Raw genomic sequence first — 14,796 nt, forward strand, 5'->3', positions numbered from 1 at the left:
GGGATGTTTCTCAAAAGTTTCTCAGTTAGTACCTTATTAATAAGACGAAGTTGTATAGATGTCATGTAAATGCGTTCTCTGATTTTCGAGATATCACGATGAATCAGTCAGTGGATTACACTCTTTTGTATAAGGACTAGCTATTTCACGCGGCTTCGCACGCTATTCGTAAGATTTGCTCCTGTATGAGCACTTCTGGTTCAAGTAAACTATATTTACAACACTGATGTAGAGTTTATGTTGTTGCCACGATCAAGAACATCTGTCAAAAGTATATGTTTATAGCCATTGTACACTTACATGTACTTTATCATAAACAGAAATATCTAAACAGAAATTTATTTTGGAGACAAATATACATAAAAACTTAGGGCCTTTAAATAGTGTTTGGCTATTTAATATACGGAACTGTCTCGTAATTGCAGTTTATAATGTGGAAGTGCTTTGATTACCTTTTTATTTTGGAGCGCCGCCTGGTAGTTAGTTAGATCAATGGGCATAGCATATACACCTTCTACGTGAAAAATACATATAAATACATTTCTTTTAATAATGATAGGTCAAATTGAATTAGATAGATTGAAAGGGTAGTCAGTAATTCTATCATATCACTGAGAACAGGTAGAGAAGTTATATCAGAAAGGATAAATGAAACCCGATGTAAACTTCTGCTTCAGTTAAACTTGTAACGGGTAGAATTCTCGCAGTTCAGCACACTTACGTCGCCGCTGGCAGGTTAATAACGAGTTTGGAACAATTCCGTTTCGTCCACGTGATCGCTCCTCTAACAACACGTGACTGTAATATCACAGTTCTGGTTAGGGGAGGGGTCCAGGTTCTTAGGTAACGCCCCTCATGGCATAAACATTCGTCAAATAAACTAAAAAAAAAAAATGATTCACAATGTATTCTCTTTTCAGTTTTTCAACTTTTTCATGGAGTCTAATTTTTTATTTTATTTATGAGAAAGAGATACAGAAAAATGATTTCTGAGATATAATCCATACTTAAATTATTGAATGTTCGGAGGCTTGGATAATTGAACAGTCGGAAGCAGATATCGAACTTACAAGATGAGATATCTGAGAAATAGCACTGGCTAAGGTGGTATAATACATTTTGGGGTTGGAAAATATTTCCTCATATATTAAATTTATAGCCATTTGAGATAAATAGAAACTATTTTCATCACTTCACGTGAAAATACAAGCATTAAAAATCCGCAATTCTGTAATCAGGCCAAAATAAAAAAGACTGAAGATAAACTTGGGATACTTGAGTATTAGGGAGTGACATGTTTTTATAAAAAAAATTTATTTTGTTAAGAAAAAAAACTAAAAGATGTAATTTCTTAAGTTATAAATGCATAAAAAAGGCGTAAATTCCTGGAGTTGTAACTCATGGAAATATCGTAAAGATACAACATTTTTTATTCAACAGTTTTATTTGGCCTAATTAGGAGATTGCCTAAACTGACCACTTTAAATGACTGAAATATCATTCAGTATTCTAATTTTTGTATTCAAGGAAGTTATAGTGAAGGGCCTGAATTTAACATAAAATGTTTTTAGATATAATACCCTGTATATTCGAGTTTGGACTAGAAGATTCGTCCAGTAATCGGAAACAGTATGCATCATTTAAGCAAAAATATATATAGTCAGGAGGAGTGAAACAGGTGGTTTAGACATATGTCATGGGCGGGGAAATACAAGATATGAAAGATTGCAAAGCAAGCTGCCGGTACAATTTGCAGAAAAGAGTGAAAGAAAGCGCGGAGAGAAGAGGAAAAAGATGAGTGTGGGAGAATAGGATGTTAAAGAAAGTATATGAAAGACAGTGATAGGAAAGGATCAAGATGGTTGGGTGGGATGAAAGAAGGCGTAGAAGGAATAGGAGAGAGACTAGAAAAAAGAAAGGATAAAAAGAAGATACTTGCAGGAGGAGGTTGGAAGGAAGGATTAAAAGGAGCTAATATTTCTATCCAAGTGTTCTTCTCTTTAGAAGGGGAAACTTGAAAAAAAAGATAGGAATACGGGCTTCCTCATAGCCTCTGTAGTGCTGCATACCAATATGAATTAATTGTATATTTTGTGGTAGAAAGTAACATACATGATTACAAGAACATTCCTTTCCTGCGCCAAATATGGCTGGAGCAAGTGACAGCTTAAACTCAGCTTAAACTACGAGCAACTATTTTTATCCAACATTTGTACAATATAAATTTTGCAACTAAAAGTGTGTATGAGGAACCTAGAATTAATGTTTTGAGTTTGGTATTTGAGGCATTACGTTCGAAAGGTATTTGTTTTTTCAGATCTCATGTCAGTTTGCTTATTAAAACACATGTGAGACAGAAACAGCCTAATACAAAATAATTTATGGAAAAAATCATGGACTTTTTGGTGCAATATGAGCGTTTTCCACCGATAAGTGAGAAATCCGGGTTCAAGAGAGAAGGCTACTTTTGCTCATAAATTCATCAAAATCTTGAATGAGAAGTTATTTGAAGACGAAGAACAGATTAAGTCGTTTAGCTTTACAATCGTTGCACAAGTTGTTAATAATGAAGCTTGATTCGCTTAACACTAGTCTTCTGTGGTGTGCAACCAATTGATGGCTTGCGTTTGGATAGTGGAGCATGTTCACGTGGAAGAGTTATCCCTCAATCTTTCTTTATTATGCCAATCACACCGGATGAGATAGAAAAAAGCATCATATCAATGAAAACCAAAAAGTCTTCGGGGGTTGATGAAATGTCCGCTTGGTTGTTGAAGCAATGTTACGGTTGTTTTCTAAATCAAATGTGTATTCTGTTCAATGAATCAATTGCAGGTGGTGTTTTCCCAAATTGTTTCAAAATAGCTAAAGTTGTACCAGTTTTTAAGAAAGGTGATCGGGAATGTGCGGACAACTACAGACCGGTGTCTCTCTTGCCTACTTTATCTAAGGTGCTGGAGAGACTCGTTTGTTCTCGTTTGACTGCCTTTTTACAGCGCCACAATGTACTGGTCCCAAATCAGTTTGGATTTAGACAGAATCATTCAACAGCTGACGCAGTGATTTCTCTTGTTGACCAAAATTATTGACCACCTAGAAAAACGCCAGGCAGCCTTAGGAATCTTTTGCGACCTTTCAAAGGCGTTCGATCGTGTAGACCATAGCATATTGTGTTCTAAGCTGGAAGGTTATGGATGGAGTTAGAGGCGTAGCTCTTTCATGGCTACAATCGTATTTGACTCACAGGCAGCAGTTCGTTCAGGTTGGGTTTTCGAAATCAGGTTTGATTGAGAACAAGTATGGGGTGCCGCAGGGTTCCATTCTAGGCCCATTACTTTTTTATCCTCTACATTAACGATATTCATGTGTGCAGGGGGGACGCAAATTTGGTACTCTACGCGGATGATGCTACGGTTCTTCTCGGTGGCTCGGATAGTGATGTGGACCTACGAGCATCTTCTTCCCTCGTAAATATTGACAGTTGGCTCTCGAAAAATAACCTAATGTTGAATGCTAAGAAAACCACATTTATTCAGTTTCTAACAAAAAATAAGCAACACTCTGATTTATTGATTAACATAAATGAAACTTCATTAGAACCATCTAAATCGACGTGTTTCCTGGGTGTAACCATCGATAGTAGATTGCAGTGGTCTTCTCATGTATCTGGGTTGTGTGGTAAACTGAGTCAAGTGTGTTTTGCATTACGAACTCTGAGTACTTTTATGGACAGAGATGGGTTGGTGACTGCTTACCACGGGTGTTTCGCTTCGTTGTTGGCGTATGGGATTGAGGTCTGGGGTGGAGCCTCTCCTGCAGAACATGCATTTTTGGTCCAAAAGAGAGCTGTACGGATCATATGCAGGGTCCCAAATCTTCATTCATGCCGTGGTTTATTTAGGAATCTCAACATTCTAACAATGACATCCCTTTACATTTTTAGAGTTGTCATGTATGTGAGGAAGCATCTGTGTCAGATTCCGTCAGTGGGAAGCACTCATGCCTACCCGACGAGGCACGGCACTTTGCTTCGTACTCCCTCACATCGATTGTCCCTGCACGAGACTAGAGTGATGCACGCGGGTGTAATTTTTTATAATGCTCTCTCTCAAACTTTGAAGGAGGTTTGTGAACTGACAATTTTTAAAAGAAACCTGAGGAGATACTTAATAGTAAAGGAATTTTATAGTGTAAATGAATTCCTCTCTGACAGTGGCTTTTAAATTTTAATTTAAATAATTGTTTTTGTGTACTTATTTCTTTCTTTTGACTACTATTCAATGTGATTTTGTTGATAGCACTTTTATATTTAAGTTTAGATTTATACTATATTGACGATTGCGATGTACTTCTGTGTACCTTATGCAATAAAAAGAATTGAATTGAATTGAATTGAATTGAATATTTTTTTATAGATTTTACATACTGCTAAACGAGTATACAACAGACTTGTATAAAAAAAACATGTGGTAAAACATTCAGCAACAACATTTATGCAAGTGCAAATTCGGCTAAAAAACAAATGAAAATTGAAAGTTTGTCACAGTAACAGCGAAATAAGTTTCTAAAGGAGCAAATGACTTTGTTCGGTAATTGCAAATGACAGTCACCAACCAGGACTACCAACCGAGAATCGGAAAGTAATCAAAATGTCGTTTGTGTTGAGTAAGTAATCAGAGTGGCTCAAGTTGTCAGAGTGTTAAGTGCTATTAGAGTTGAAAACCTTCCCGCGTCGCTACTTTAGAAATTTACTTCTGTCACTTTTCAAATAGATAAATTTATTACATTAATATATCGCGTGTTATAAATGTTATTCATACTAAAGGGGTGTTGGAAACTGAAAGAGATGCAGCAAAGATTAAGTGGACAGAGTTGTGCGTAATAACAAAACCAACAAATTAAAGTGGTTAAGTTAATTATTGGTTGTGTCGTTCATTCGCTGCGCTCAAAAGACTGTTTTGGTTAGATTTTTCAAACTGATACATCTCTTATATTAGTGTCTATAATGAAGCGTTTTTTTACAAGAAATGTGGATGAAAGTTTTTTAAAAATAGAATAAATTTCAAGGCCAGGAAGCAAGAGGTGTAGGGTTTTAGTACATTTTTAAATGTAACGACCCATTTTTTAGTTAATCAAAAGAAAATAGATTTTTTTACTAATTTAACAATTACCAGATGTGTACTTTCCTCACACAATCACACATCACACCGGCAGGGATCAAAGTGGGATACTAATACGAAATCTTTATCTCTGTACGTACTACTACCTCATTCACCTGACAAAGAGGATACATTACAATCCTCGAAACGTTGTTATACCTTTTGTAACCATAAAGATGGCAATAATGTGTTGTTTAGTTTTACAGTAATCTACCAAACATGTGGTGAAGGTATATTGTAGGGTTTGGTCTAATTTGTGATATAAGCTTTCTAATTAAAAACTAAATTGTTGATCAGTTGTAAGGACTTCTGTGTATTGCTTCACAATTATTATAATGATTTTCGAACTTCCTAATTTGAAAGGCATACATTTAATTTAATTTCCATTCTCCCAGAAAATTGACTAGTTTTGTAACTCGATTGACGTATTATAATTTAGTTCATTTTATATTAGCCCAGAAAAGCTATTGGTTTGAGAATTCGTTTTCCGTAATTTAATTTCCGTTGCCCCAGAAAATCCACTGACCCATGAGCTTGGATTGGCGTAATTTAATTTACGTTACCCTATAAAATCCAATGTTGAATCAAAAGAACTTGATTTGCGTAATCCTATATCCTAGGGAAATCTAATTTTCATAGTATAAGACGGTGAAGTTGGTATTCAATACTCTGAGACAAGTGATTCTTCAATGTATCTCACGAAAAAGTGGGATAAATTTTACCTAAACGTTTTAGTTAAGATATTTTCATATGTATACCAGTCAATGAGGTAACGTAAATAAAAGTGTTTACAATTTAATTAAAGTAGAAACAGATTATTTCATATATTTTTTTGATGTATTGGTTTAATATCAATATATTTATGATTAGTAACAATAATAAATCAATAATTACTGAGAATAACCTTCAATAATACTGGTTAATTTTATTATTATTAGTTATCAACAACTTAACTTGTCACAATAAACATCATACTGTTTAAATATAATTAATTACTGTACGAAATTAATTATATTTGTACGAAGTTATTTATGGACAAATTAAGGAAATGAACTTCCATAGTTAATTTAAATTCATACATTTATCTTAATTCCATTAATAAAGTTCCAACTGCTGACACCTAATGCTGATAGCAATTACATTAACAGCTTGGCAATTAAATATTTACTCCTTCTACGTCATCTCGCCTCCTATGTTTTACGGTTCGTTTAGTTTTTTTAAATTAAACATTCTATTGAAAATATGTATATCCTTCCCACGCAAAGATGGCAATACCCCTGAGATGATGATCTGACTTTTACAAATATTATTCTACGAAATAGTCAGTATTGAAATTCAACGAACTATCTAATTTTTAGACTTAACATTTCATTGTAATTAAAATTTATCACGGGATTACCCATACTTAACGTCTTTCATTAAATAATTTATTGCAATGTAAAATTTATCAGCACTGAATTCTCCACATTTTAATGCTAAACCATTTCTGAAGCTATTTAGTACTGACAGAATCAACAAAGATTTTCATTTTTTTTAATTATACAACTAATAACTAGTTATTATCATTCGAATATTAGTGTTTTAATATTAGTCCATTAATATATAACGCACGTGTACACCACATCACGGATGGTGTACTCTTATCAGGTTTGGCAGAAGCTGCAAGCAAAATTTCAAGTCTGTAGCCACATGTATTACAATCACATGTGAAAATTAAATACGAGTTTCTTTATTCTGCTATCTATCACTGCCATCATGGTTACCCATAAGACCCATAGTCAAACATAGAAATATAACTGCAAGCAAAATTTAAAGTCTATAGGTCAGTTTGTTTACGAATATGGCGGGGAGGCAGAAATAAAAGGTTTATTGCACAAATGGGCAGTTGGACGGACAGACAGACTGCCTTTTGATCTTTTGAACCCAATATCAATAGTGTTCTTCTATGGATAAGACGAACCCATGTACCAAATTTCAAGCCTCTAGGAATTTTCTGTCAAGAATGATTGCACAGACGGATGGACATGCAAAGATGTGATCTCATAAAAGGCCCTGTTGTATCTTTTTTTAATGAAAATAAAATTACAGCGTTAGACAATGTTCATTACAATTTTTAATTTTGTGTTTTAGTAATTATATAGAAAATTCAAAATTTCTCAAATATTGATGCATTAAATTAAAAAAACTAAATTCAAAACCGGTTAATAATGGTTTTCGATACAATGTACCGGGTGATTGAGACCTCGATTTCACGTATACTTATGTATTGTAATTAGGTTCTAAGTCTCAGACTAGAAACGAGAGATACGCAGATCTAGGTTTACTCATTGTTAGCTGGAAAGGACGTAAATTTACTATTCTATAAGAAATTCGTAAACAAATAACATTATAGTCTAAAGTCTGAGAGTAAAAATATTCGTTTTATTTTGAAGATAAACTAAAAACTGCAGTAACATACAATCGGGTGTTGGAAAATTGTGTTATTGTCCCTAGAATTTATATTAACCTGTCTCGACAGGCAGGGAGTTGGAGCTTCCAACCCGGGTCCATCAGATACTATCGCCTTCAGTGTCACCTTATCAGATTGCTTTCCTAAAATATCTCAACTTCTCTGAATAGAAGCATCTATTTGATTTCAAACTCAATTCCGACCCAATCAAATCCAGTCAGTCAGACGTATTTCTTCATCCTTCAATCTTTTTAGCAACAATTTTTTGAAGCAACTTAAAATATACTTTTATCAACCTGCTGTTTAAAGTGAAATACGCCAAGAAAATTTATTCTTTTTAATTAAACTTCTAATTAAATAAACCTTGAAGAAAATTACACGTTTTTGTCGTATATAAATTTACTGTGCATTAGGTATTAAAGTTATATCCTGCGAAAATTTAAATGCAATATAAGTACAAAGTTATAGTATCTCAATCGTGTAGGGGCGCTGTGATGAGGAATTAATTAAAAAAATTAACTGTCAACTATCTAAACAACTTTATGGGTTCTAAATGGACTTAATGTGTCGAGCTACGGGTTTTTATAGGCATCAAATTCAAACACAGTTTCTATAGTATAAGAAAAACATTTAGGAAGTGTTCTCAAAAAATACTTATAGTAGAGAGGTATATTTAAACAAAGTGGAAGGTAAACTGGAGCTAAACTCAACATTCATATTGAATCAACCCTTCCTACCAAGGCTAAATTCTGCATAGAAAATTTGGTTGTCCCAGCGTGCTTAGAGATCGTGTCAGAAACATTGTAGTGCATTCATTTGTGCACCTGAAAAGAAAATGAGAATGTCAATTCACTGAGGTTATATTTTTATATTTTGTAATCTAGCTGTCTTTGATGTCAAAACGATGTAAATTTTTCGTTTTGATCATATTCATTGTCGATTATTTTGGATCTCTTCAGATGAACATGACTCCATATTCCAGGAGTCAAGTCTATGCAGGGTTCCCCATATTCCAGACGCTGCATTAAGAGAAAGATAAACTGGAGCTAAACCCAAAATTCGTGTAGGTAAATTATGCAGCTCATTTTGTGCACTGAAAGACAGACGGACAAAATACAAGTGATAAATAGCACACACACATTGGTAGCAAAATATGGAACATTTCATGCCTGTGACTCATTTCTTTCTAAAGGTATTCTGTGAAAAGAGGTTTCGTTAACGATTATCCTAATTTAATGGAGATTCATGGGCCATCATCAAAGCCAATACTACCTACATACAAAGAAAGCTTCATCCAAAAGTCCTTGACTATACCTTAGATATCGTCCAAACAGGTACACAGACAAGCAGAAGAGAAAGTTAGACACCCCCTGAATGATAGCTTTCGCTAACGCTCAGCCAATTAGTTTTTGATAAGAGATGTTTCTGCATTAACTCTGAGTGCTGAAACATATTTTTCACTGTCTAAAGAAATTGTAAGTTTTGAAGATATCAATAATCTTAAAAACTAAATTTTTAAAATAAAATGCCAATATGTAATACAATTAGGCTGTTTTGATTCAATTAATATAAAATTAATACGTTTTACTTCATTTTCCTGCAAGAATGCAATAAAAAATGACAAACAAAGTTTTTATGTAATTTTTATACATACACGAGATTGAAGGTTTTAACTACTGTTGAAAACATATGTTATCAGAAGTATAATATTGCGAACATACTTTGTGAAACATTATTTGGTACTTATTCAATATTCAGAGAAGAAGGAAGCTGGGTTGAGAGTTTGGGAAATCGCTTTGTGCGCACACGAAAGTTTTTAAGATATTCTAGTCGTAAAACTTACATGGATCAGAAGGGACTCAGACTATCTCTAACATTCTCTGTCTAAGAAAAGTCAATATCTTTGAAACTGCTATGAAAAGGTGCGGAAAAAGTCAATATTTCCGAAAAGGTTTGAAAATCTTCAAACTGTCCTTTTTTGGAACAGAGTATCCAAAACTCAGATGTAACCAATGTCAAGCTATTACGTCATGTCATTTTAGAGATCCAGGATTTAGTGATTGACTCAAAAAACATTATTTGAATTCTATTGGTATTGTTTAAAACAATGTGAACTAGTCAGTTCATACTGTGAAAACAATTTCTTTCATATGACAAACTATTTAAAAGTTTCAAATTTAATGAATGAGCCAAACACGCATTTCCAGTAACTGGGTACTCTCAATAAAGTCCACATTGTGGTAGATGTCCAACTCAAACCCGAGTCGATTAACGGGGTTTAAAGGAGCTTTTCACAGTCATCAGCATTAGTAACTTCCGATATCATCGAATCAAAACACGTTCTCGCATTTCTGATTGGTCATCGTTTTAAGGTTGAGATGCTTACTGTTAAAGTGATTAATTAATTAAAGTTTTTTCATAACATACTAATATCATGTATTAAATTATACCGTACTTTTGTACTTTAGTTCGTATTAAATGCTTCAATGCGATTTTTTTCTAAAATTACGCTATCTAGTTATAGTACTGGTAAAATGTCGGAATAATCTCTCTTCTCACCACAGTTAATAAATATACAGGTTTTTCCTGGCATGAAAGTTTTCTTAACTATCTTATATTTTTCATTTTTCTTGTTTCTGTAAAGTTGTTAGGCTGAAGACAACGAAACTTACTTTTAGTTCTTTTTCCCAAACCTTTTCCAGAGGAATTTTATGAAGATAATAACGAAGCTCTTTATAGTATCAGAGGATTGGATTTGGCTCTCTAACTGGTAGATAGTAGACATTATGTGTACGTTCCTTTTCAAATGTTGATGCCAGAAACCTATTATTATTAATTAATTATTAACTTAGCAATTTAATAAAGTAATTAACTTATTAATTACTTTATTTAAACATGCTGCCTTAAAAATCTATATGATATATCCATACAATTTCCTGAATTCTCTCCCAAATCCATATCTTATTTCCCAGTTTCCCTTACTTCTCATTTAATATTCTTAACTTCTCTTGCAACTCAAACTAAGTCTCCGCAACTTCTATGACTTTTCTCCGAACATCTCTGACTTATTATTTAATGACTTCTTTCCCGATTTCCTATACTTTTCTCTCAACTACACCTGTATTAAAGAACAATTATTTCTTTAAAAAAGTATTCACCATTTGATGTGCTAAATTCCACCATAAAGAATGTTTTTTTAAAATTATTTTTACATATAAAAGATTCGTTTTTCTGCCACACCCTTGTTCTTAGAGTATGTTACATTCTTAATTTGAACATTCCTCCGTCTACACCATATACAATAATTATTTTACACCAGTATTTCTTTTGTTCCAAACCCCATCCCTTTTCTAGGTCACTCACCTCCCAAATGAGTCGGAAGTCATGCTGCTCGACCCTCAGGAGTTCACAGGTGCTCCGTGTGATCACCGTACTCTCCCTGGGTAGATCCTGCAGGATAGACTCTCCAAATGTCGCTCCTACTCCAAGAGTACACAGCGTCACTGGCACCTTTAAACAGACAAGAGGATGATCAGAAAAAACTAATAACTATAATATTTAAGGTAATATCTGGAAGCAAAATGTTATCTTTTTCGCTGATAATAGATTTAAGCAGAACTCTTTTGCTAATGATCTTAACAAAATTGGGTACAAATCAACAAAATATAACATAAGCGTATCGCATTCACTTGTATTACAGTTGTGCTGTAAAAACTGTGTAGCAAAAATTGTACGAACAGCTTATTATATCTACTGTTACGTACACACTACGATTTGCGTAACAGGTTTCGCTTAGGTGACATTCCAAATGTTTACAGCTGATTTATAATACTTAAGTTATATCTGTTATGATAAGTTATATAAGTTATGACATGTTAAGATATTATATGAGTGCACTCCGTATTTTTACAGATTTATGTTTTTTTTGCAATTTAATTGTTGCCACCATGGATACCCATAGAGCAAAAGTAAACCTTTTCACTAAAGCTCTGCCAAACGGCATGAAGTAACATGCATCATTATCAAACTCGATATTCCCTTTACAGAAATCAATCTCCAAGCACAATGTCAAAAAGTCGTTTTGAAACATCTTGTGGACGGAGAGACATGCAGAAAATGCACACAAATATGTGAAAAATATATATTTTTAAAAAATAACGAGGATGATTGCGATAGTTAGTTTCCTCGAGTGATACGCTTCGCTAATGCTCAGCTAATAAGAAGTTGGGAATTATGATAGTTATCGTGTTTACAAGCCCATATTATACTGTGGAAGCACATAAGTACACACACACTAGATAAAATATGTTACTTGATAACGTCTCTTGAGAATGACTGTGTTCGTCAGATATCTATGATTGCCCAAAAACATTTTTAACATTTCTTTCTTTACAGTTCTAAGAAGTACGTCAATGTCTAAATTACAAATTACTAGTAAATACATCATTGGGAATTCTAGATTAATGAATAGGTAACAGTCCATTCTCTTAGACTGACAGCTAAGCAGAGCTACTATCACAAAGGCTATTAAGGCTAGAACAGAGTAACTAAAAGCTAATCTAGCCGAGGGTGTTTTGTGTCTAGTTAATGGAACAAGTCATGACGTCACGGCCTCCTGCCCTTAGTGCCCCGTTAGTTTGAAGTAGAAAGCTTCATTACACATCCCACTTGGCTTTTGTCGAGTGGAGTCAAGTAAAAACATTGTTAACGAAATGTGTCGTGGTATTGTTGACTAAGCGAGATTGAAAGCTTACATTGGAGGTTCTATGACATAGACGAATTTTAATTTCATACTAAATATAACACAATTTCTTTAAACATTTTTTTAAAAACTAATATAATTCTTCTTTCGATCTTTTTAAGTCTGTAAATGGCCATGAAAGATTGTGATGATTTTCGTGAGACCTATATAAAATCGATATACATATAAGAATACAATGAAAGTTGCTAGAACAACCAGTTGCTTCTCACTGACTAAACTGGTGAATTCTAATTGATTACTCATTCATGGTGATCAAAGTACAAAACATCCAATGAATTCACTAATGACCTAATCCCACAAATATTGGTTTAAAGTCATATTGGTTTAAAGTCATATTGGTTTCCAAACAGAGCATCGTTAGAATTTCTCGTTAATTAATACCAACGAACTATACTACTGGAACGCGCACTGCCCATAAGCCACATGTTGTGTTTTCCGGTCGCACACAGCTGTGCGTTTCGGGTGTATCCATGGACTTGCAGGCGCTTAAAGTGGGCAAGAACTCGCCGAGTTGCTAACTTCTAAAATAATAATTCTCACCAATATTAATTTCTGTATTGCCAAATTATTGACAGGGTTACCAAAATAACTAAAAGTACGGTAAGGCTGTTAATAATTAAATTAATAAGCTATCGTTTTTTGATCATGAACAATAATTATATAGTTGAGTAAAACATGCTTATCACTCAATTATTTCATCCACATTGATCCAAGATATCAATGTTGGTCGTTATAGCACTTATAAATGCATATAAACTTAAAAAATCATTGCTAAAAACAATATCTACTGACCTACTCTACTGTATAATTATTGAATCTTTGTGATTTTCAGCTACCTGTATTTTATTATTTGTTTGTTTTAACTTTCTATTGAATGATGACGATTTATTAAAAAATTGTTTTATTTTCAATCTCATATGCAACAGCCATTGGAGTTTGTACATTTTATGTAGTTTACTTTAAAATAAAATACTGTCATTAAAAAATTGTTTTTTCACCTGGTAAATATTTTAATGTCTGTAATCTTCGTTTGCGACTTTATAAGTAAAATACCAAGTCAAAATCTCAGTTATTTTCATATTGTACAAAAATCTGTTTTTTTTAATTAAAAATAAAAATCCACGGCAAAAAGCAGTTATTTTGTAATAATAAATAAATTTTGGTATCTAACAATATTATTAAGTCTAGAAGGCGTTTTAAAGTGATGTTAGATCATTACTAGAATGCAAGTCGGATACAGACATATGGGCGGAATGAGTTCTTGCCCATTTCCAGCGCCTGCAGACTCGGAACGCAGGCCAGGATTTCGGATCGTTTCTCCGGCCCAGAGCGCGTTCCATTAGTATAATTCGTTGATTAATACAGTGACAGTCATTTTATGAAATTCTTCAATCAAAACCCTTTAATTCCAATACACCACACAACGATCATAGACTGCAGAAAAGATTCCATCGCTTTGCCGCCAGACAGGATGTAGAAAATTGTTTATGAGTTTAATTGTGGTTTTTAGGACAATCACTAATCTACTGTTGGCGAGAGAAAAGAAGAGACCTGGCCCGTGCCGGCGCACAGCTGTGTATTTGTGTGTTGCCGCGCGGTAATTTCAGGCGCTTCGCCCCACAGCCAACCCTGCGAATTGTTTATCCTAGTAATGGAACAGTGAAACAATAATGGAATTACGAAACAAGGCGCGGCAACATACTAGTAGTAGCGCCTGCAAATTTCAGATAGGCCAGAATCCAGGTCTCTTCTTTTCCATCAGTATGTCTCCTGCACATAATTGAGGATCATTTGAAATACTTATCAATGGGGATATTCTTATTTGGAAAAATCTATAAATCACCAATCTATATATCCTCAGTTTATGTACTCTAATTGGGATGGACAACCTGGTACATGATATTTCACAAGTACTTGCCAATTGGATTATTGGAAGAAGTCCTTTTCTCCACATTCATCAATTTTGTGTCTATAATATTGCCTTTTTCAAAAGTAACAAAGCCCACTGCTGCCAACTGGCGGCAAAAACTTGTATCCTATTTCGTCGTTATAGACATACAAATAGGAAACTATTGTTTGTAAATAATTTACTTCACATTTATAAACGCAGGTAGATACAAGCTAAATATTAATGGAACTCCCGATATTGCAGCTGTACTGGTAAGGTTTTTGTTAAATTTCAAACTTGGCCACCTAAATTTTTTGATCCTAGAGTTAATCTGTTCAGTGGTAGTCATTGAATTGTATTTTGGTAATACAAATACTTAAGTTTCTGTACTCAACTTAACAATACAACAACAATTAACTTTACTAATAAAAATAATTATATCCATTTTAAATAAAATATCTAAACCGTACCTTACACTACACATAAATGAAACTCAATTCTTATAATGTTGAAATAGTGTATGGAACTAGGAAATTAA

At 33.7% G+C, this 14,796-nt stretch overlaps 1 protein-coding gene across 1 annotated transcript in view; it reads right to left on the reverse strand.

Moving 5' to 3' along the window:
• Positions 1-14,796, reverse strand: part of LOC124366216 (rap guanine nucleotide exchange factor 4) — a 965,043-nt gene that overhangs the window by 68,449 nt on the left and 881,798 nt on the right. The window contains exon 4 of the mRNA XM_046822602.1: positions 10,972-11,118. Coding sequence (XP_046678558.1) covers positions 10,972-11,118 — 147 coding nt within the window. The remainder of the gene's footprint in view (positions 1-10,971; positions 11,119-14,796) is intronic.

The sequence above is a fragment of the Homalodisca vitripennis genome, chromosome 7 (genome assembly GCF_021130785.1).
Source record: "Homalodisca vitripennis isolate AUS2020 chromosome 7, UT_GWSS_2.1, whole genome shotgun sequence".
In the NCBI taxonomy this organism is placed as follows: Eukaryota; Metazoa; Arthropoda; class Insecta; order Hemiptera; family Cicadellidae; genus Homalodisca; species Homalodisca vitripennis.